We start from the raw sequence: 24,508 nt of genomic DNA, 5'->3' as shown, positions 1-24,508 counted from the left end.
AATAATTCACGCGTGATTATTTTCAAACTTTTCAATTTGAGATGATTCATTTTTATTTTTTATTATTTTACATTAGTCTACTTCCTGACTCTTGTAAATGCCGCCAACATTGTTTTTTTTTTTGTTTGTTTGTTTGTTTGTTTTTCACCTAATAAACTCTTTTAGTGGAAAAATCAAGTTCACGTCCTTGAAACGACGCCACTTTATCAGCACGTGGCCGCGCCCCTCCGGCCGGCACCGATATGATGGTTTACGGGGCGTTTATTTCCGGTGTTCAACGTCTGGATTTCCAGGTTTCACAGTGTGTGTGTGTGTGTGTGTGTGTGTGTGTGTGTGTGTGCGTTGCGCGCGTGTGTGTGTGTGCGTTGCGCGCGTGTGTGTGTGTGTGTGTGTGTGTGTGTACTACGTGTACGTGAGCGTGTGCGATAGTTTGTAGCGTGTGTTTGTAAACGTTGTCCGCTCGGATACTGTCACCGCGTTGCACCGCAGGCAGCCTCCGTGTTCCTGCATGCGAGTTACCGCCGCCGCTCCACAACCGCCCAGCAATGACTGAAAGCCCCGCGACCAAACCGGCCAACGGGGATGTGTGTCAGCGGGTGAAGAACGGACTGAAACCGGAGAGGAACGGCTTGGTGAAGAGCCTCCACCATGAGCGGCAGCCCAAGCACCACCACCACCACCACCGCCGCCACCCCGACGAGGAGGAGGTGAGGCCCGGGATGGGACGGGGCGCAGAGGTGGGTGAAGCCGGGGAAGCGTCTACTGTGTGGGACCCGGGACAACCGGGCGATGCTGACATTTCCGTTAACTCCCGTGTTATTAGGATGTGACACGAAGGCAGCTGACCGAGTCCGGCTGCTGCTAATCGGACAATTTGCTGTCATCGAGTGCTGAAGCCTCCCCACTCTTGTGCAGAGTAAACGCCAAACTCCATTAAAAATAGTCTAGTTTAAAGAGTGTTTGTTCATTTCTTCCGTTACATACTCCCTCTAAAGATGAATCAAACTACTCGTTTCAGTCATTACGACCCGGACTTTAATTCGGCTGAATAATATTTGCACCAAGCTGCAAGTGCACTCTTTAAAATCGAAACTTTCTGAATAGGCTTCGTGCTGCTGTCCGCTGCCTCCTTAGCAGTTTTGAAGGGGGGATGTGGTTTAACATAAAGGCGGGTGTGAGTGAATTGTAACCCTGGTTAGTGAATAGTAAGTGTGTCAACTCTAAGACGACGTTTGGCCAAGTGTCTGACTTTGATCAAACAATTTATGAAGTACTTTAAATGCACATATCATCAGAACCAGTCCAGCAGCTTGGGACAGTTTACATCCTTCTGCCTGTCAGATAGAATGGACTTTGCAGGGTTGCATGCTTCATTGATTGTTGTATTAGTGTGCTTCCTCTGGTGTTTTGGCTTCCTCCTTCCTATTTCAAACACGACTATAATGTTCCCTGTTTTGGACTCGCTTCACCTCGTTCTGTATCGACTGCAGTCTTCTCACCGTTTCAAATGTGTGGCAGTAAAAGTTTGAAAAAATTCCAAACACTCACAAGCAAGACTGAAACTGCGAAGAGTTTAGTGACCAAGGAGACGCTGAAGCAGTGCACCTGTTCACTTCAAGCTGTCCACTGAGACGAAATGCACGCTGGGAAAACAGGTTTTTCCAAAGGGGCTAATGGAATTTCCACCCTTGGGTGCACCCTCTGTAACTGTCCCAATTAACGGGTCCCCTCTGACTCTGTGATCAGATGCAGTCACACACATTCAGACTCACAGATATGTTGTGACACAAAGTGTTGTTATATGTCTTAGATTTTTTTATTTTTCTCTCTAAAACAATTCTAGTTGTGATTGTTGAGTGAAATAGGTTGAGTGTTGTTTCTTGTCTCGTCGGTAGACATTGTGGTGGCGAGAACGCAGCGAGTTCCTTCCGCTACACTGGCTTGGTAAGAAACCGAGCGCCTGGTGACCGACGCTCAGCTGATCAGAGTTCATGCACATGTCAGTGTTTCTACTCTGTAAGGTATTTGAGAGTGAGAGAAGCATGACTGGTCACATGTAGTGCCTATTAGCCATGAGTGCTGCGACCAGCACGATGGGGAAGCAAGTTGCACAATGCCTGTTTCTCTTTCTGTCCATCTGCTTATCGAGATAGAGAAAAAACCCGGCCTGCCCGTCCCTTATTTGGCTTGCAAATCTCTCCTCTCGATGTTTTCCTTCTGTATAGTTAGTGCACAGCTGGACCAGAACCCAACACTGTGGGCTTATCTCCCTCCCACTTGCAATTTGCCTGCAAAGAAATCTCTTACACAAACCTCAGCCAAGCATAACAGAAGATTATCTAAAGACAACATGACACTTTCCTCCATTTAAGGTCTTAACGAGACCTGTAAACATGGAGATGGTGGTCATTGTGTCGGACTGTGGAACAGCCAAACAATACTGCTGAAAATGACTTTTTAAATGATCAATTAATGTAAGAATGATTCTCTCCATCAGTAGTTTTTGTGTATAAAAATGATATTAAGGATAATGGAAAATAGCCTTTTATAACCTCCATCGGTGTCTCAACATAGTTTCTGGTTAATTTGATGTCGATTGACTGATTACTTAGAAGTGTTCAGGAACACTTATGATAAGGAGAGTTAACGCATTACACCCCAAACAAAGATCACTGCAATAAACAAAGCAATCATGATGTTGTGGGATCGAATCCTGAGTGTCAGATTTGACCTTTCTTTCAACACTTTGTACAACATGTGCTAAAAATGAATAAATGTAAAGGAAGTGTTCTGTTCAACATCGTCAAAGTATCACATCGGTTACTTGGTTTGTGCCGAGCGACTAAAATATACTTTATTGAGGTATTTAAATTTCAATTAGTGACATTTAAAATGAGAACAAATGTTGAAATCTTTCTTGCATTCAGGCCTTATTTTAAATAGTGCAATTAAAAGCACCTGTATTATCAATGTCCTCACTGAGACCTCTTGGTTAAAGTTTTTGTAATTTATTAAATCCGAATGCTTTATTGTTGCATGCACTGGATGCCGTATGCAACCTATATTGTCTGTATGAATGCTACACGAAGACTGAAAGATTGTTGACATATTAAATAATCAAACGGTGTGCAGGATGTTTTGAAACAGCCTACAGATAAGCACAATATTTCAGAGGTCCGTACCAGAGGGGACATTAATATGCAATGACGTGCTGCTTTTTGTTATGAGATCCGAATCTCGTAGCTCCCATGTTGCACTGTGGGTGGCAACATGTGACCTTTTTGTTTATATTTTTAAAAAGATTTATATGCCGAATTAGCCATTAGCAGTTCCTTTTTGCTGTGTGCTGTTGTATGAAACCGACAACAGTCAATGAATTACATTGATAGTAAAGAAATGTTCAAACCTGATGATTCCAAGCTCTGAATCATCCGATGCACATGCACGGAGTGAGTTACACTGCAGGCTGCAGATTGAGCCTTGTTTAATTATGATTATGAAACAGCCATAATTACAAGATATTGGGCTTTTTTTTTTTTCATAGATAAGTGCATATTTCCTGCATCATATTTAGATTTTAAACATCCAAATCATTCATGTTGTTTCCGTACATTTTCTGATTTCTCATTTTGCGCAGGTCCACGCAGCGTCACGCCACGCCAGCCTGTACAGCCGTCCCTTCATCGAGTCCTTCGAAGAGACGCCCATGCTGGTGGCCGTCCTCACCTACATGGGCTACGGCATCCTCACCATCTTCGGCTACCTCCGAGACTTCCTCCGCCACTGGAAGATCGAGAGGTGCCACATCGCCAGAGAGAAGGAGGAGCAGAAGGTAGGAGAGAACTTAGTCTTTTAAAGGAAGCAGGAAAAGATCAAAATAACACCATGAATGCAGGAACAGGTGGACAACAGTCATCGAGACAGGCAGGTTTGTCTTCAGTAACGATCCTGCTGGTGTTTTCTTCACACTCAGAGACTCTTTGGACACAGTCAGCTGATAAAGGCAGCAGTTGAAGCACTTGCATGCATCATGCGGTCTTCACACACGTTACCCGTTTCAGGTGTTGAATGGATCCGACGTGGGACGACGAGCTCTAATCCGTTGCCCGGTGACCGGACGGTTGCCGTGGGTGACAACAAACGGAAAGATGAGCTTTGTTGTTTCAGAATGAACCACCGTGATATTTGCACACCGCAGAGCTTCTACTCCAAACACCAGCACATCAAATTCAGGCTCTGATATCGCAAACAATTGGAGTATAACTTCAAACTGGATGTGCGCAAAGGACGCCAACATGACATCTCCGCCAGAAATATTCTTCTTCTCTGCAGAGTGCGATGTGCATACTTAAGATTGCATTTTCCTCCGTGATGGAGCACATTCAGAGCGTGTCTCTTACCACTCAGATTGTTTTCAGCGTGTTACGTAATGTTTCATAGTGCAGCCCATTGTTGAAAGTGTTTAGTTACGTTGAGGAAAGGAAGCTTGTGGGCTAGACGTGGGGAAGTCATTAAATCACCCCGAGGACGTCTCCTCCAAGAACCGAGGAAAAGGACTTCTGTGTGTTTAAATGTCCTTTTTAAAGGTTTTAACTCTACAGATTCATTTCTTTGCTGGTATTTCTTTGAAGTTGCTGCCTGGTTTTATAACCCGTAAAAACAAATACTAATGCTGACCAGTGAAAGTCCTCCATCCACTTCCCCTCCGGTCATGCGCTACTCTGTATATTTCTTATTGTGCGTCTCTCTCTGTTCATCCATGTGCAGGACTTTGTGCCACTCTACCAGGATTTTGAGAATTTCTACACCAGAAACCTTTACATGCGGATACGAGACAACTGGAACCGGCCCATATGCAGCGTCCCGGGAGCCAAGATGGATCTGATGGAACGGGCCACCCACGACTACAATTGGACTTTTGAGTGAGTGAGACAAAGCTTCTCCTCAAAGTGTGTAAATATTGTTATCTGCAAGTTAACCTCGAGGAATTCAGGGGCACAACAGGAAGCTCCAGAGCTAATCAGTCCCTCCACAGCTGTTTGGGATTGTTACAATCAGAAATGAATACTTTTTTGCGGCAGCTTTTCTAAAAAATTGCGATTTAGTTTTAAGTGGATTTTTTTTTTTTTGCAGTAAAATTGCTGGAATTAGTGAACATTTTTTAACACTACCTAATAAAGAGTCATATGTAATCTGTTCCTATGATAATTAGCAAACTCAACATCACAAAAATATTTAAACCTTTTTTTTTTTTTAAATGAGTTATTGAACTTGAAGTTACAAAAGATTCATAAGTGGTGTAGATTTACAAAACAATCTGTGGTTGAAATATACAATACGTCAGCTTTAAATAATATTCATTCAACACATCGGCCTTCTGTCTGCACAAAAACAAGGCGCAGTGTGTTAAAGCTGGTTTGATATATTCCTTATTCCCATCATAAGACTGCATTTCCCATTAAAAACCAAGTGCGTTCCAGTTTTTTCCGGTCAGCCACAATGCGGTTTGTTTGGATGATGAGATGAAGAAGAGCCTCGCTGACTCTAAACGAGGAACTATTTCTGTTCATAAAGGGAGTTTTGTTTGAAAAGCTTTACTTTCTGCTGTAATATAGTGAACTTTTTGCAGAAAAAAATCATTGCAAAATTGCAAGGCCCTGCACATATTGTGGAAATTGCTTTATTTGAATTAATTATTGAAATCTGAAGATTGTGATTTCCTGGAGGGACTGGCTAATACTCAAGCAAGCATTAGTTTCAGTTTACATCGTGGTTCCTGCCTTCGTTATTAGTCACTGAAGGGATCATATAGGGATCATTTAGAATAGAGCTCCACTGATCCAGGTTACTATTAGCTTGTTTCAGATACATCAGTATCTGTGTATATGCTGTACAGAAGTGCTCATTTCAGATTAAAAGTGTGATGTTAAACAGAAATGCTAAAAAAAATCCTCTCGGTTAAGCAGCAAATGTTTTGGAATTATTGTTTGATAAATGACTTTCTGCAATGAAGCATTGAGCTGTAAAATATATCGGTGTTGTGCTGATATCCTGAGATCAGACTAAATATCATCGTAAAATCATGAAATGATCAAAGTTGTCTTTGACCACTTAATTATGATTATTTATCCAAAAATAATTATTTAATTTTGTCAATAGTCATTCCTACAGTATTGTTGTAATACTGATGTTTGGTCACAAATATTGAGATCATTTCTAACTGTGCTTTGATAACATTTCAGATACCCCCCCCCCCCCCCCCCCCCCCCCCCCCCGTCCACCTGTGTGTCTTGTGTACAGGTAATAGCGAGTTCACATAGAATGACATCATAGTTCAGGATATTTGTAAACTGCATCATACTGAAGTCTCCCACGTAGAGAGGCCAGCGTGTGAAGGTCTGTCTTCCTGATGTCTCCGCGGTAAACACCAGAGAACCGGATCTCATCAGCGTCGGTCTGCAGCCAGTTTCAAATGCAAATCGGTCTCTTTGTAAACAGCAGATGAACCTGAAGCGAGTTCCCGTCGGGACTGACGGCGGCAACGGATGTTCTTTTCTTTTCTTCCTTTTGGGTGTCACGTGTCGTTTTTACACGCGTTGTATATCCGGTACCGTATCATGAGACGACGACGGGCTGAGAGGGACGGTGATCGGACAGACCGGAGAATCAAAGAGCGCTTTGACGCTATCCGGCCTTTCGCCGCACTGGTTTTTAATTATCTGTGTCGTTTATGTTAATTACAGCGATACGCTTCCAAAATCACCGGCCTCCTCCCTCCGACGGTTCCCTGTGTCTGTTTGTCTTCCCCAGGTACACCGGGCGGGTCCTGCAGGACGTCATTAACTTGGGTTCCTATAATTATCTGGGCTTCGCTGAGAACACCGGTCGCTGTGCTGACGCTGCAGCTCAGGTCACCAGGAAGTACGGAGTCGGAGTCGCCAGCACCAGGCAGGAGATCGGTACAAACACAACACAACACGCACAACACAACACGCACAACACACACAACACAACACGCACAACACAACACGCACAACACACACAACACAACACGCACAACACAACACGCACAACACACACAACACAACACGCACAACACAACACGCACAACACAACACGCACAACACACACAACACAACACGCACAACACACACAACATGCACAACACAACACGCACAACACACACAACACACACAACACACACGCACAACACAACACGCACAACACAACACGCACAACACACACAACACAACACGCACAACACAACACGCACAACACAACACGCACAACACACACAACACAACACGCACAACACACACAACATGCACAACACAACACGCACAACACACACAACACACACAACACACACGCACAACACAACATGCACAACACAACACGCACAACACACACAACACACACAACATGCACAACACAACACGCACAACACACACAACACGCACAACACACACAGCATGCACAACACGCACAACACACACACAACACATGCACAACACACACAACACACACACAACACATGCACAACACAACACGCACAACACACACACAACACATGCACAACACAACACGCACAACACACACACAACACACGCACAACACACCACAAAACACACAACACGCACAACACGCACAACACACCGCAAAACACACAACACGCGCAACACGCGCACAACACGCACAACACGCACAGCACGCACACAACACACACAACACGCACAACACACACAACACAGCATGCACAACACGCACAACACACACACAACACATGCACAACACAACACGCACAACACACACAACACGCACAACACACACAGCATGCACAACACGCACAACACACACACAACACATGCACAACACAACACGCACAACACACACAACACACACACAACACGCACAGCACACAACACACGCACAGCACGCACACAACACACGCACAACACACGCACAACACACGCACAGCACGCGCACAACACACGCACAGCACGCACGCACAACACACAACACGCACAACACACGCACAACACACCACAAAACACACAACACAACACACACAGCACGCACGCACAACACACAACACGCACAACACACGCACAACACACCACAAAACACACAACACGCACAACACACGCACAACACACCGCAAAACACACAACACGCGCAACACGCGCACAACACGCACAACACGCACAGCACGCACAACACGCACAACACACACACCACAAAACACACAAAACACACAACACGCACGCACAACACACAACACACGCACAACACGCACAGCACACACACATGCGCACACACAACGCGCACACAACACACACACACTCACACACACGGTCTGTAGACCATTAACAATTAGTCGACTAATCAATTAGTTGATTGACTAAAATTAATGACCAACTATTTTGATAAATGATCAATAGTTTTAGTCATTTTTAAAAATGAAATGGTTTCTTTCTTTTGTTACAGCTTCTTAAATGTTCATATATTTTGTTTCCTTTAGTCCTCCATCTTATCAAACTAAATATCTTTTGTTTATTTATTTTATACCACTTTCTTGTTTTTTGATGAATCGATAAGAAGCACGTCTGACGAGATCCAGATCTCCATGAAGGAAGTGAAGGAGGCCATCTGGCTGCCGGAGTCTTCCTGATAAAGTAGAACTGTTACGGAGAAGCTCCGCCCACACTGGGATGTCCACGCCTGCAGTTTGTGCTCCAGACTGTGTTGATGCCTTAAATATACATTACAGCAGATAACCCATAAACACTGAGAGACAGACTGACTGAGAGATTGATGGAAGTTTTATCATAAACTTGCTGTTAAAAAAAATAATTGATGTACTTTCAGAAGGAGAAGTTCATCTTCAGGGGAAATATGTTTCTTTTGCTTTTTTGGAAATTCCTACTCTCACTTTTGGTGTTTGTTAACTTTGAATATGAGTGTTTTGTTCGTCTTTTCCAACTCTTGGCAAGAAAGAACGTAAAAGTGATTCCAACCCGTCTCTGTAATAATAGATTACTGTTGAAATCTCATTGATATCTATTTATTGTGACTTCCTGTGTGTGCACCTCAGGTAACCTGGACAGACACGAGGAGATGGAGAAGCTGGTGGCTAAGTTCCTGGGCGTGGAGTCGGCCATGGCATTCGGGATGGGCTTCGCAACCAACTCCATGAACATACCGGCTCTGGCTGGCAAGGTGAGACCGCCAAGCTGTGATTTCTTCTGGATGCACATGTTTCTTTTCCCAGTCTCTTATCTGTTTCCAGCCTGATCCCCTTTCTGATTTGTTTTTTTGTTTTTTCCTTAGTCTGCTATTAAATAAGTGCCAAAGTGAATTGATACCCAGCCTTGTTATTAGTGTAAGTGTTGAGTACAGTCTATAACAAAAACATTGCATAACGTGGGGCTATCACAGGTCACCGGTAGCTCCGAACGCACAGAGGCCCAGAAAACCTCCCTCCGGCTCGTATCAGGAGGAAACGCTTCCTGCTGGCTGAAGCGATCGGTGGTGAAAACATAACAAAGAGTTCAGAGCCGTCTGTTTTGTCACGTTGCTGCTGATGTTGTTTGGCAGGTAAAAAGAGAGAGTGGCGAGTGGGAGACTGCCGAACGCTTTTTGTTCTTGTGAAGCGATGCAAACTCGCTGGTTTAAAAAAAAAAAAAAAGTCATCAGAAGTAGTATAGTAACAATTGGGTTTAATATAAAGCGAACAGCGTTCTCGGTGTAAAAACATAAAATGAAGCTCTGCCCGCTTAGCAGCCGCTAAATAACATGTATTCAACAGATTTTTAAGTGCAGGTGCAATTCTGTCTCGGATTATCCAAACAACTGATAAATCTGAGTTATTAATCATGAACTTTGGTCTGGTGTCCTGCAGGGATGCCTGATTGTCAGTGATGAACTGAACCACGCCTCCCTGGTCCTGGGAGCCCGACTGTCCGGCTCCACCATCCGAGTCTTCAAACACAACAGTGAGTCCCAGACGGGTCCTCCTATCAGGAAATAACACATCGGGCTGTTTATTTATTTCTGTCCACACTTAAGTCTGTTTCAGTTAAAGTGGTCGCCTTCATTTTCAGTCGTTGCTCTGATTGTCTGATTGATATTTACTCACTTGAGATATTAATACTTCAGATAAAAACCAAGCGACAGATATTTATATTTACGGAGGACATTTTAAGATGGAAAGCTAAGAGGTAATTAATGAAATGAATGATCATTTCACAGATTTGTTGTTATGGTCCTGGTATTTTACATGTTCGCTCATCTCTCGGTTTACTTGTAATGTTATTGGTGCCATCTGTGCTTTTCCAAATATAAGTTTGCTGCTGAAAAATTAAATCTCTCATCTAAAATCTATCATCATTTTGTAAACATGTTCTTTCAAGATGAACATAATGTTCATGCAATACAATTCATATATTTTTAAAATAAAATAGCCATGGGATACATGAGTTATAAGGTAAAAATCTTTGTGTGTGTAATTAGTTGTAAAAAAACAAAAAAACATTTTCCACTGGCTTTACTGAAGCTGCAGCTACATGGATAACAGAGATGATCTGTTATCTTGGTTGGATTTGTAGGTGCCAGATTTAAAGGGTAATTTATCTGGCTCATTTTTTTTGTAACGCTAAAGAGAAAATGTCAAGTAAAAGTTAAATGAAAAATAATAATAAAAAAGTTAAAGTAAAATACCTGGGTGATTAGCAGCTAATGGTTTCAGCTACAACTGAATAGATAGAAGAATGATTTCAGTCACTATGATGGTTAATATTCAGCACTTTGGCCTCACTCTGTCTGAGGATGTGTTGAAACTGTAGGCAAGTTCCTCACTTTCCTTTTGAAGAAGCTGACAACAAACTGCATGTGTGCGTATGCTGCCACAACTTTCATTTTGAATAACTGTCAGATATGCAGAGCCTGGAGAAGCTGCTGAGAGAGGCCATAGTTCACGGGCAGCCCCGGACTCACAGACCCTGGAAGAAGATCCTCATTGTGGTCGAGGGCATTTACAGGTATCTGATTCACTTTCTGTACATCACTTTCTCTTCTTCCCTTCTGAGCTGCTCTATGCTACCAGTGCAAAGACAAAGACTAGCGTGTTTGCAGCATTTCCAGTTGTGCTGTGTTTTGTTGGCCTCAAGCACGACACTGAATCTAGGAAGGAAATCATGAGGATTTTAAAGTGGGCAACTCCCTATGAGTACAACATTGCACAAGCAGCAGTTTGATCAAATATGTATAACTGGCAAATATCCCAAGTCAGCTGATTTCTGTTCGAAACTCTGTGCTGAGGAAAAACAGGTTAAGCTTTATGAAATGTAACAACTCCAAAGCAGTCTGATTGTTTAAACTAGTTGTTTTGTTTTATAGATAACAGATATCAGGAAAAAAGATTAAATGAGAGTGAGCATGTGCAAAACCAGGTTTCCAGAAGCAGCTCGTTCCATCAGGCTCAGCAGGATCAACAGTCCTGAGACGGGACCGTCGGTTGACAGCTGATTCAGTGCTCGGGTGGCTAAACCTTTTTTTTTCTGGCTGACTGGCTGCTGCAAAAACCTGCAACTGTGTAGTAATCTGCAGCTACGAGGTGCAGGCCCACGCTGTTGTTTTCATACCTTCTTATGGCACATTTGAAGCAACATATAAAGTCGGTGTAGTTGTGAACCGTGTTGACAGACAGCTGTTCATTCCTCATTGAGCTTACACCAAAAAACAACCAAAAAAGGCTTTCATGAAAGAACAGCGTGTCCTGTAACTCCCCGTGTCTCTCTGCTTCCTCCCTGCAGCATGGAGGGGAGTATAGTGCGGCTGCCGGAGGTGATCGCCCTGAAGAAGCGGTACCGCGCCTACCTTTACCTCGACGAGGCTCACAGCATCGGGGCCCTGGGTCCACGGGGGCGAGGCGTGGTGGATTACTTCGACCTCGACCCCTGCGATGTGGACGTCATCATGGGCACCTTTACCAAGAGCTTCGGTGCTGCGGGGGGATACATCGCAGGGAAACGGGTGAGGATTAGAGGACCGGCTATATTTTATGGGCTCTGCCTTTGGGATTTTTTTTTTTTTTTTTTTAAATTTTGGCCTGCAGAATAATTCTGCGTTCCTGTAGGAATGTTCTGACCTCAGAGTGGGAAAATACACCTGAACGCCTGTCGGACCGGGAATATCCGACGAGAAGGGTTTTTGTTTTTTGTTTTTTAAGCTCCAGGAAGTAGGTTTGAGGTCATCGCCATGGCAACATCAATGGTGAAAGGAGATACACTTGCAAAATTTAAGTCACTTAATGGTTAGTTATATTATGGTTATATTCGGTTATATTAATTAGAGAAGGGTATTTTGACGATAAGCGATACTTTGCAATTACTCTCATATATTTGTCTCGCTACTCACTGACTACGTGACAGAAATCGTGTCAGTAGATCAAGAGAGCGTTCAACTCACTTCTACTTTGTTAAGATAATGTCACTTTATCTGATCAAACGCATCATGTGAACGCTCTCAACTTCCCCACTCTCTGAATGCAGCATTAGTTCAAATGAAGCTCACAAGTCACAGACAGTTTCTTAGTTCAGCAGCCCAGAGCCGACTGAACATTTTACCCAGAATGATTTGGAGCATTTTATCTCTTTGAGATCAGAGTTTACAGTGACATGTGTCTCATCAGAACAATGTGGATTTACAGCCTGGCTGTGAATTCCTCGTGTATTATATGACTCACCATCAGCACTTATCCAAACAACTTCTTGTTTCTCATCAGTTCATCATGAAATAGTGACACCTTAAACAAAACAAAAAGGAGTCTTAGAAAGAAAGCTATGAATCACTGGTCCAGAAATGTGTCATCTAATCACAGGATGTACAGCAGCTCAAGTTGATGACCTGGATGTCTCAGTTTACTGGATTGGATTTAGCTTTTCTAGTTTGCTGAGCATTACGCTTCAGTCATATTTATTACAAATATACTTTTGTCAGATTTACTGGTGTAATATTGTGTTTAAAATTGATTGTAGGTATCTGTTTTAATTATTTTTGACCAACTGTTCATGATTTTAATGCAGCTGCGGCTTCTGCCTTGCATGCTGTGGCTGTCATTAAAACAAACAGTAGATCTTCATGCCTGATGTGACGCTGCATGTGTACTCACCTCTCCCGTGTATCTGCCGGTTCAGGAGCTCATCGAGTACCTGCGCTCCCATTCCCACAGCGCCGTTTACGCCACCTCCATGTCTCCTCCTGTGGTGGAGCAAATCATCACTTCTATGAAGTGCATTATGGGAGAGGACGGCACAACGATAGGTAAGCGCAGAGTTGGGGCGACGATGTGTTTTTTTTCTTTCGTTTTTGTTTTACATTTTCATGACGTATAAAAATGTTTTCTTATTGAAGCATCGGTAACTTGGCCCTGAAGGCCTTCACTGATTGTGACGCGATGTTCACCAGGATGCAGAGTGACGGCAGGAATCTGTGCTTGAACTCAGCCACACTGATTCACTGCCGTCCTTTTGGTGTCTACACATCCCAACCAAAAGTACAACACCTTCCCCATCAAATGCTTCTTTTATAAGGTGTTGGAACATGTAAAAGGAGCAGCTTGTGGTAAGGTCAGACATTTTCCTCTGCAGATGGATGAAGGAACTGACAACTTAAAGTCACAATCTGGAAAATCTCTTTTAGTTTCCTTTAAGGGCACCTATGGTGGGAAGCGGTAATTGCAGCTGTGTTTGAAGACTTCACTCTCCAGATATCCAGACAGTTTCACCTGCGTGATGTCAGTCAGTTGACAGTTAGAGTTGAAGAGGAGCTCTTGTTGCGTTACTTCTGTCACTGAATGATCAGTGGACAACGGAGATTTTTTTTTTAGATTATTTAAATAAAAATCCTCAAGATGATCGTTTTAAACATTTTTATAGGTGAAAATAGAGTTAGAGGGAACATTCACCCTAATCGGTTTGTACAGGACTTATTTCATGCCAAAATCAGCCGCTGTAATTCTCACCATCAGCCACTAGGTGTCAGCGCACACTAGTATAAGGGAGGACAGGCTCAACGACAGTCAGGAGTCTGTTCTTCAACCACTTGTTCTGCAAAGAGGAGAGTAGAAGATACACCAAAATACTGTAGTAACCCTGTTTCAAAGAGTATCAAGATGTCCTTTATGGTCCTCTGAGAGTTTTTAATCTGCCTTTTATTATTCTTGTGCATTTGGAGTTGGACCTCCAAGGCTCCATCTCCTTCACTGTTCACTGCTAAACCTGACCTCCAAACTGTAGACATCTCCAACCTGCACATAACAAATTGGTTGTAACTCCTTGTGGGCTTCAAGCAGCCTGGAAAGAAGCACTGAGGTCCTGTAAAGTTGTAAAACAGATTTAATTAAAGTATTGTATTGTACACGGAGTAAAAGCTTTACGGCTTATTGTGAACGGTTGTGAAATTAAAGCATGACATTTGGGTCTACTGTTACAAAGGCAGTCCTGATAAGTTTTATTCTGTGTGGATCAGTTCTCTGTGAGACCGTTGGACCTACATTAGTGAAAATACTCATCTGGTGTTCAATGCAAAAAGAGCTTTTCAAAAACAAGCGAATCTCCTGATATCCTTTGGGAGAAGTAAAAAAAACCACCAGAGAGAAAGTAAAAACATGATCTCACCGCGGTGCTGCAACAGACGTTCCTTCATCTCATGAACATTGTCGTCTTCAGCTGCTTGTCAGCCGCCTTCTTTCCATCTTTTTCATCTTTTTAAAGCGTCATCAATCCAGGGCTGAATAATTTCCTTTGTGTTTCAACATCCATAAAGAATGAACACACCTGAGTAGGAGAGCAGTCTGTTCTGCTCTGACAGTTCAAATAGATTGTTGTTGAAACGCAGTGGGTTTTTTTTGTTTTGTTTTCAGCATCTCTCTTTTAACTTTGAGCAGAAAATTCGTCTGAGAGGAGGTGAAGGATGTATAATGCACTTGTATACTTAACCACATGTATTAATCGATGATGACACATCAGCATGTGATATAATGTACGTGTAACATACTCTTATTTAAGTGACCCAGTAAAAAGTAGTCCGCACACAGCCCAACCCGGGTGCTCATTAAATATGCATGACCCGAGAACATGTGTGGTTAACGTCGCTGTCAGCTGCTGTTTCTGAACCTCTTTTCATCATCGCAGGCTGTGAGCGAGTGCGGCAGCTGGCGGAGAACACGGTTTATTTCCGGGAGAGGCTTCGAGAAATGGGCTTCATCATCTACGGCAACAACGACTCTCCCGTCGTACCCATGATGGTCTACATGCCCGCCAAGATAGGGTGAGACGCCGACGCCGCACCCGACCGATGGTTGTAGATGTTAACCTCTAACCACGACGTGATGAATTAGATGATTAAATATCAGCTTTTGAGGTTTAATGACAAAATCTTGAGTGATTTAGTTGTAATTGCAATAAAATAACTACTTTTAAGTTACACTATGTTTTTATCTCCAAAGAGGCCAGTTTCATCTTTTTTCATAAATGCTGATACTTTTAATGGAAAACAATAATAAAAAAAAAGGATTCATGTTTATTTTTGAAAAAATGTTTTTTTTTTTTTAAATGTACACGAAATCTAGGAAACTATTTCCAAAAGGAAAATGTCCAGTCTTTATATTTTGTCCTGATAAAAATGTCTCGTAAGACTTCCATCCTCTATACAAGTCTTACAGTTGCTCTTTCTTTTAATTAGTGAGCGTGATGTTCACAAAAATAAAATCCTCCAATAAGACCCTCCTACTAGCTTTTTCCTGAACTATATTTCCCGCTCGTCCTCAGTAAATGGTTTCTCAGTTGCCATGGAGATGGAGTAGGTAAAAAGCTCCAAAGTGCCCCTTCAGTCAAGATTTTGTTTTGTTTTGTTTTGTTTTGTTTATGAGGATGTACACGTACCACCGTATTCGTCCAATCAGAGAAAGCCACGTAATCTTGCACTGAGTAGATAACGAGCTCAGTCAGATGTCAGAAGATAATTGGTCAAACAACAGGACAGATAAATGTGCCTGTAAACAATCAAGCTCATTAACTACGTTTGTTCACAACTGGCAAGTGACATCAACCCCACCCTAAACCAAAGGAAGAAAAACAATTTAAAACAAAAACATGAAAATGATTTTACATTACTATTTGTTTGTTTTGGTTTCTTTTTGAATGTGTATTAAAATTTGTATTATAAATATATATATTTTTTTTATTTAGCTTTTTTCACTTATTTTTTTTTCCTTTTTACTGACCTGTATGTGATTGTCATTGTTTAGAGAGTTCTGCACACTAAAAACACAACATCAAATTTGAAAATACCCTTCATGCCTAAAAGACTGCTTTAAAAAGATGTTACTGGTCCAAACGGCACACGGCCATCACTCATGACATCCTCAACCTCCCGTTTCTCTTTTGTTCTTGGATGTACGGATCCTTTTTTTTTTTTCTCCTTCTGTCTTGATGAAATCTGCACTGTGCCCTCACATCATGTCCTCTGTGTCTCCTCATGTCTCCTCGTGTCCTCTGCATCTCCTCATGTTTCCTCCTGTCTTCTGCGTCTCCTCGTGTTTCCTCCTGTCTTCTGCGTCTCCTCGTGTTTCCTCCTGTCTTCTGTGTCTCCTCGTGTTTCCTCCTGTCCTCTGCGTCTCCTCGTGTTTCCTCCTGTCTTCTGCGTCTCCTCGTGTTTCCTCCTGTCTTCTGCGTCTCCTCGTGTTTCCTCCTGTCTTCTGCGTCTCCTCGTGTTTCCTCTGCGTCTCCTCGTGTTTCCTCCTGTCTTCTGCGTCTCCTCGTGTTTCCTCTGCGTCTCCTCATGTTTCCTCCTGTCTTCTGCGTCTCCTCATGTTTCCTCCTGTCTTCTGCGTCTCCTCGTGTTTCCTCGTGTCTTCTGCGTCTCCTCGTGTTTCCTCGTGTCCTCTGCGTCTCCTCGTGTCCTCTGCGTCTCCTCGTGTCCTCTGTGTCTCCTCGTGTCCATGCAGAGCGTTCGGTAGGGAGATGCTGAAGAGGAACATCGGCGTGGTGGTGGTTGGTTTCCCGGCGACGCCCATCATCGAGTCGCGGGCGCGTTTCTGCATCTCCGCCGCGCACTCGAAGGAAATGTTGGACGGGGTAAATAATCATTAATATTAATACAATAATAATAATAATAATAATAATCCAAAATAATAATCATGTTGTTAGAAAGAAGAGAAAGTTAAAAATGTCTCTTTAACATTGATTCAGAAAATGATGAGAACATACTGAGAGAAGAAGGACTGAATATTTGAATGAAAGAGATTTCACAATCTTCCACAGGATCCACCTGCAGCTTTTCTCTTTTTTACACATCTCCAAAACATGATTTTTATATTGCAGCACCGATAGCTGCAGTATAAAAGTATATTTTGATATTGCTGTTGACTGGTGTTGTGGAGTCACATCTCGCTGCCACGCAGCAGAAGAAGTCCGGCTGGAATCATTTGTATTCAGTTGAAAACTCTCCTGGTTGTTAGACTTCCTCTAATTAGTCCGACTTGTTAGTCTCAAGCCCGGCTGAACTCAGCTGTGTCACTTCTCCTGAGTTATAGTTCCCGGCAGCTCCGGCTAATTACTGGACTCGTGCACACATCAAGTTTTTTGTCAGTCTTCCAGCATGTAGCTTGTTAGCTAGCAGGAGTCCAACAAAAGAGCAGAAGTGTTCAAATGATAATATTCTGGTTCCTGACCGGGCTGATGTCTTTTTTTTAAATTATTTTTTAAGTTAGTCTCTGTAAAGTTCGGGCTTCCTGTTCCAAAGCACCGTAATGACCTTTGACCTGTTTGAATGGAAGCCGGGAGACATTAAAGGGAAGCGGGGACGTCCAGCGGGTGCAGACGCTGTCTTGTGATTGGCGGGACGTCGGTAAGACCTGTCGTGACCTCTGATGAAGTCCCTTCAGACCTGCTGAGTCAACTCCCGGCTCGGCGGCTGACATCCTCACATCCCTGCTGTCGCTCTGGGACCGGCGGAGCAGCAGGAGACACGGCGGCGACCTGCCCTCCAACCGTCCGGCTCCGCCCATCCTGTCGGTTTTCATTGACCCGCTCCTCCACTTCCCGTCTCAAACCTCCTCCCGTCCTTTTTCTTCTTTCTTTTAACTCAAAGTAGATTAAATCGTCTCTCGTGGAGGTTTCCCGTTTCATTCAGGCGGTTCAGTTGGTGTAGATACAGACCGCCGTGTCATCCACTCCTGTTTCTCTTCTTCAGCATAAAAAAAAAAGAAAAAGAAATGGAAGTAAATCAGCAGCAGACGAGGAGTGGGAGCGTTGTGGAGCTTTTATCTGTCATGATGTTCAAATGTCTCTCCGTTAGCTTTCCTCTCCGTATCACTCTCTCAGGCTTTGAAGTGTCATGTTGATTTGTGTGTTTCTTTTATCCGCTGGTGAGCTCGTCACACACACACACACACACACACACACACACACACACACACACACACACACACACACACACACACACACACACAGGAACGAATGGAGCTCCTTCTGTTGGGATCAGTATCCCCGTTCCACCGACCACATGAGTTCGGCAGCCTTCAGCAGACGTTCAGTCTTCAGTGATCTGCAGTCACTTTGACTCCGGCTTCGTCTGCGTGTCGGTTTGGTTGTAGATCCCACGTTGGCTGTAATGTGAGCGTGAACGGTTGTTTGTCTGATGGATCGTGTACATGAGGCAGCCAGCAGTGACATCACCTGTTGGTTTGTCAACGTCCGTTATGAAGCCGAGTTCAGATTTCGGCCGGCGCCGTTTGGCTAGTTCGGAGCGGGACGTGACCATATTTGGACGATACTACGTCCCGCCCACCGATAGCTGTAACCTGACTGCACCGCAGGCCTGTCAATCAAACAGACACGCCCCCAAAAACAGGTCTTCTTGAATCTTCTTTTCTAATGAATGAGGGATTATTTTCAGATGGACCTCCAGAAAACTAAGAAGAAGGAGTGACTTTAGCTAACAACACCGAGATAACTGATGGACACATTTTATTCACTTTGGATTTGATGAGAGAAGTTGAATGGGAGTCTATGGAGCCGGAGGCTTTTTGGAGCCGACCTCTAGTGGCACTCGCTGGTATTGCAGCTGAAGACACTTCTGGATCAGAACCATTTTTCTGAGTCGGACGCTATGAACACTTTTATATTCAGTCTGTGTCTCCGACCCTGTTCAGGATGAAGCCGGTGTAGATGAGAGATGGACGGGTGGAGGAAAACTCGCTGCTGTTAGGAAGACACATCTGTATGAACTCATGACCTTCTTTGCTTTAACAAGATGTAGGAATGAAAAATGTGACAGATCACCTCAGTGTTTTTTCTCCGTTTCGGCCCGGGTTTGTGATTTAATCTTACGAAGACTGGTGTGTTTTTATTTCCATGAAAATCTGAATTTAGATTTGCCGCAGCCGCATATTGCCCTTCATCCTGACAGCTTTTTTCCCTGATATAAATGTCTCCGCAGGCGCTGAGCGTCATCAGCGAGGTAGGAGACCTTCTTCAGCTCAAGTACTCCCGTCACCGAATACAGCCGACGCCGGTGCGGCCCTTCGACGACAACGTGTACGAGGACATTGACGACTGATTGAGACGCTCGTCGGCTGAAGTGTCACGAACCAGATCCACCCCGGACAAACGCGGGAGCGGTCGAGACGGATCACGAGTCTTCCAGCAGGACCGAGACGTGCTTACGTGTCCCCCTCGTCACTCGCTTGCCATGATAACGTACCCCCCCCCCCCCCCAACAAAAAGGAAAACACTTCCAGCTATCATCTGGTTCTACTCTGCCTTACGTAAACACACATGTGAACACACACTGAAAATAGCACCTCTGCTTTTTCCTGTGTATTTTTTTTTTCACGTGATTGTATGTCGCAGTCAGTTCTGCAAATATGTCCGACGTTATGAGCTGCTGACAGGTTGTTGTTGTTTTTTTTCATAACACGGATGTGAGGTGACTTTAACGCGGTAAAGTTTGACTTTTAACCAACAAGTTCTTCCATCCAGTCCTTTTCACATCAGTCATTATGGCCATAAGCAGAAAGCACTTGATGTTCCATTGTTTGCACAGTCAGCAGTTTCCAACCCCGTTAGCCTGTTTGCTGGCAGGCTGTCATACAAAGACTCCTCTGAAAGGCTCTCCGAAGGACACTTAGAGGTCATAATGCTCGTCGATGCTCACATTATTCTTTCCTTCCATACGTAGCTCGTATAAACCGGTTATAAAAACAGCAGTTCAGAGTTGATTGCACGCCTCCTTCCCTCACATGGAGTCAAGGTTGTTTTTTTACATGTGAACTTGAAACCTTGGGAAATAACCTCATTCCCTTTCTTTTCTTTTTTTTTTTTTTTTTTTTGCAGAGATGTAGATGAGAAGATCAGAAACACTTTCATGTCTGTATGAGAAATCTGAAGCCAGAGCCTGCAGGCAATTAGCTTGGCTTGAATTGCCCGGACTGACACCAGCGCCGGGTCAGTACAAATGTGCCAAAAAGGGATCCGAGGTACAACCGACCAGATCAATACCACTCTCGTGTCTGTATATGAAACACGTATGAAGCAGGAGTCGGAAGGCAATTAGCCTGTAACTCCCCATAAAACCACAAAACAACCTTTTTACATTTCTCCTCTTAAAGTCATTAAACAAACAAGAATCCACCTGTTGGGTACCGAAATGTAAAAAGGGTTCCTCCAGCTTCCAGTCTTTCAGCTGAGCTAACCGCCTGCTAACTCCTGCTTCATATTCAGCATGAGGGTCGTTTCAATCTTCTCATCTAAAGTTCAGCGGCAAAACAAAGAAGAGAAAAGAAAACTTTCCAAAATGTTGACCTTTTTCTTGTGTTTGGGGCCAGTGAAGTGATAAGTTAAATGTCTAATGCCGGCTATAGTAAGCTACATTACTTCGCATTATGTTGTACTTCATACGAGCCTTGAAAAAAGTGTATGAAAGTGATGCTTGAGAACTTGTTTTCCTCTTCGGGTCAGTACAACAGTGCCAAAATGGAAACGCATAGAAGTAGAACTGAGTAGGATTATTCCTGATATACGTGTGGAAGAGTAACTTGACCTCATCCAACAATCATAGGCTGATATGTGTTTAAATATATCTGTATCTGCTCTCGATGGAAGAATGAAGCCACTTTTTTTTTTTGTCTCACAAATCAACATCGAATTCATCTTCCAAACATTTAATTGCAATTTGCAATTTCATTCTGTCGGTGCTTTAATCGCAGTACATCTAATTATCCTGTTTTTGTATTTTAACTTAAATATACAGCTGAATTATAGCTCAAATAAATCCACCAGTAAAAATCCCACTTTTCAATTCAGGTTTAATTCAAATTAGTAGTCGAATGCTGCTGTTGGAAGAATAGAAAGAAATGTTAATTAAAACTTGAACGGGGAGTTTTATCCCTTAAACGTCAGTTCCACGTCGGTCTTCACACTGCTGTTCCACGTCACTGGTGTCCATCATGTGATTGTATGTTTCCCCACCAGGATACAGCGTCTCTCTGCTTGAGCCATTTTTCTTCCTCACAATACAAAAGTTGATTTTTAATTTTATTTTGGTTTTGTATATATTTCTAATTGTGCATTATTTACATCCGTGTTTGTTCGTGATCCGTCTTCTTCTCCGCTGAACTTTGTTGGAGCAGCTTTCAATCAGTCGAACGGCCTGAAGATCATGTCAGCCTGTGAGTCAGGAGGTCACGCGTGTGCTTGCGTGTGCTTGTGCGCGTTTGCGTGTTTGTACGCGTTCATCCGCAAACAAAACGGGGACCAACTCGTCGAAGCGTTGTTCCGCTCCGAACCTCCACCGGGTTCCAGCGTCAGCGCAGTTTAACGCGTTTTTACATCCTCGAACGTCTGAATTATTCCAGCTGAACTCGTCCGTGTGTGATTCAGCGCCGTTTGTCACGTCCTTCATCTTCTCCTCTTCCTCTCTCTGCTTGGTTATTAGTAATAACCTCGTTGCTTCGTGTCTGATAACGTCGCCTGGTAAAACAAAGTGCTGTCGTCGTGCCGTCACAGAAGTCGTTAACGACTTTAATCTGTGCGAGCGTGTGCGTTGCCCGTTTTGTGTCCCTCCACACCCACACCTGCCTTTTGAACTCTGGGTTTTCTCTTTTCTACGTTGTGCTACTGAGCTTTGGGACAACAACACTCCTTAATGAAGGCAGCTAGAAAAAGAAAGAAAGAAAGAAAGCAAGCTACAAATCCCACCTGCATTGGTTAATACTTGCATGTATGCACACAGACAAGTATTGTATAACCCCTCGGTCTTCACACTAATGCATGCACAGCGAGTCGTTCATCGTGGAAGCTGCTCCGCACCGCAGCTAGCGGTGCTCCAACATGTTCCGCTCGACGTGACTTTGAAGTGAACAGCTCTGTCTGGGATTGAGGGAGATTGGTTTTTCTTTTCATATTAATGTTTCTCTGTTACTGTAAATGGGAAATCCCTGTTTTGATGTCTTTTCTGTAGAAAACCCTGAAACTTGGATCACATATGATTGTCCACGAGCTGAAAGCTTTGTTACAATACACAGGCAGAATGTTTGTTTTTGTTTATGTATGTTTACGTGTGCACAGAGGAAAGTCATTCAATTATCCTCTAAGCAGGCATTTAGAACATATTTTAATATCAAAGTATAACGATGTAAAAAAAACGAAACCTTACGGCCCGATGTCTTAATGATGCAGCTCTGAATATAATGTAAATTAACGATAAACACAAATCCACTTTGTTTTTGAGAGACACACAAAAGCAGAACAACCTTCACGCCTTTGTTGCTGTCAGACGGCAAGAAATGCTCCGACTATTTTGTACAAAGTTTATATTGTTTCTCTTAAAAATGAGCTGTTCATAATTCATATTTTGTTTATCATGGAGTAACCTGGGAAGTTGGAGTGCGTGCAAGCGACCACACGTCAGATGATTATTTTCTGATATACAGTAGTGCCTTTGAAGAAAACGTTTTTTTCTAAGAATCGCGACGATGATAAAGTGTCATAACTCGGATTGTTTACCTTTGACCTCTTTTACGACATTGTCCTCAACAGTAATTATAATTAGCACTGGGTGTGTTGTCCATGTTGACTAATTGCCATGCATTTGATCGTAGAAATAAAATGCACTATTTGCAACATATCAGCAGAATATTAATAAGTGTCACCCCTGTCATATCAGTAGGTCATTAAAACAATAAAAAATAAAGCTCTTTGGAATTGACTTCAGTTTTGTTAAGACTCCTTTTTAATTATATAATTTGTGCACAACCTTTAACCTGCACACTGTCTTCGCTTCTTGTCTCTGTCCACCATTCAGGCCAAGTGTCCTGGGAAAGTAACTGAAGTTGGTTTTATCATCGTTCATATGTTAATTATCTATTTATAATCATTTCATTTCATCGATCTGTCACTGAAGACTTTCGTTTAGGAACGTTGGCGACTTCCTGTCTGTGTTAAACGGTATCTTTTTTTTGTCAGATGTGACCAGATCCGGGCGAGGGAACGTGTGCCATTGTGTGTTGACGTGAAGAGGTCAAAGGTCAGAGACCCAGGCCGTAAATTAGAAACCGCTTTTTTCTCTTCAAGGTTGATCCGTTCACTGGAAAGACTTCTGTTTCATAATCTTCTGCACACGGTGCTGACGGGATGAGACCGTGAAGCTGATATAACTGACCGATGACTGCACGCTTTGTCAGCAGGTGTATTTGGTGGTGACGTCTGGACAAACCAAATCCGATCTGTTGACAGGATGGACGGTCTGTCCCAAGGATCTGATCCGAGAAAATTATCGGATTTTCCTGCAGTCTGAACGTAGTCGAACTCTGAGTTGGTTTCAGAAACCTAAAACATAATATTAATGTAACGTTTGACATCCACAGCAGGTGTTTTGTGTTTTTCTTTGAATCCGGGTCTGTTAATAGCAATTAGTTTGAGACAGTCCACAAAAAGAATTTGCAATCTCATGTCATGAGAGAGTCAAACTTAGATTTATTACTCTACTGCAATAAAAATGTCAAGCAATAAAAGGCCTCTGTGAGATGTTGCATGTCCTGATTTGACTAAGCAGTTTGAAATGATCCAGCTGTGCACATCAGCAAAGACGGTCCATTCAGAGGCCAAAAAGATCATGGTGGAAAAAAACAACAAAGGAAACATCTGAATCTATCAAGTTTGTATTTTTGCCAAATAACACGTGGGTTTTAAGCTTTTGCTTTTAATGTGTTGGGTTTTTGTTTTTTTCAAGAGCAGCTTTACGAGTTACTAAAATCCTTGAACTTTACTGTTAACATGGAACAATAAGCAAAGTTAAGTCCAGTTAAGGCCCTTCGGTGAGTGTTGGCCTCGGCAGGGCAGCAACAGGACGGTCACGTTTTTTCCTCGACCAAGCAAAAAAAAACTTTTGTAACATCTTGATTTCTGACAGCTCGATGTAAACGAACTTCAATAACGCGCTGCTT

The 24,508-nt window shown here is 43.1% G+C and overlaps 1 protein-coding gene across 4 annotated transcripts; it reads left to right on the top strand.

Moving 5' to 3' along the window:
- Positions 1–299: 299 nt before the first annotated feature.
- Positions 300–23,271, top strand: LOC138212544 (serine palmitoyltransferase 2-like). Of its 4 annotated transcripts, none has more exons than XM_069172970.1 (12): positions 305–707; positions 3,638–3,832; positions 4,768–4,922; positions 6,811–6,959; positions 9,095–9,219; positions 9,902–9,995; positions 10,934–11,039; positions 11,814–12,033; positions 13,197–13,323; positions 15,195–15,330; positions 17,009–17,138; positions 19,504–23,271. In XM_069172970.1, exons 1-12 carry the CDS (start codon positions 546–548, stop codon positions 19,621–19,623), a joined length of 1,719 nt encoding a protein of 572 aa, XP_069029071.1. In that variant the 5' UTR covers positions 305–545; the 3' UTR covers positions 19,624–23,271. The 4 variants fall into 4 exon arrangements, with proteins under 4 accessions (XP_069029069.1, XP_069029068.1, XP_069029071.1 ...); XM_069172969.1 differs by having other exon boundaries at positions 305–737; XM_069172968.1 differs by lacking the exons at positions 9,902–9,995; positions 10,934–11,039; positions 11,814–12,033; ... (2 more) ...; positions 17,009–17,138; positions 19,504–23,271 and having other exon boundaries at positions 300–707; positions 6,811–9,121.
- The last annotated feature ends 1,237 nt before the right edge of the window (positions 23,272–24,508 follow it).

The sequence above is a fragment of the Embiotoca jacksoni genome, unplaced genomic scaffold (genome assembly GCF_022577435.1).
Source record: "Embiotoca jacksoni isolate LCO1_2020_lvr unplaced genomic scaffold, fEmbJac1.0.p SCAF_57, whole genome shotgun sequence".
NCBI lineage: Eukaryota > Metazoa > Chordata > Actinopteri > Embiotocidae > Embiotoca > Embiotoca jacksoni.
Note: the sequence above shows the minus strand (reverse complement) of the source record. Positions and strands in the feature narration are given on the sequence as shown.

Bases quoted from the DNA above. Each gene is read 5' to 3' on its own strand.
- LOC138212544 (XM_069172967.1), top strand. From the start codon at position 546: ATGACTGAAAGCCCCGCGACCAAACCGGCCAACGGGGATGTGTGTCAG. The intron at 738-3,637 runs GTGGGTGAAGCC...CATTTTGCGCAG, and splicing joins GGATGGGACGGGGCGCAGAG to GTCCACGCAGCGTCACGCCA. The intron at 3,833-4,767 runs GTAGGAGAGAAC...ATCCATGTGCAG, and splicing joins GAGAGAAGGAGGAGCAGAAG to GACTTTGTGCCACTCTACCA.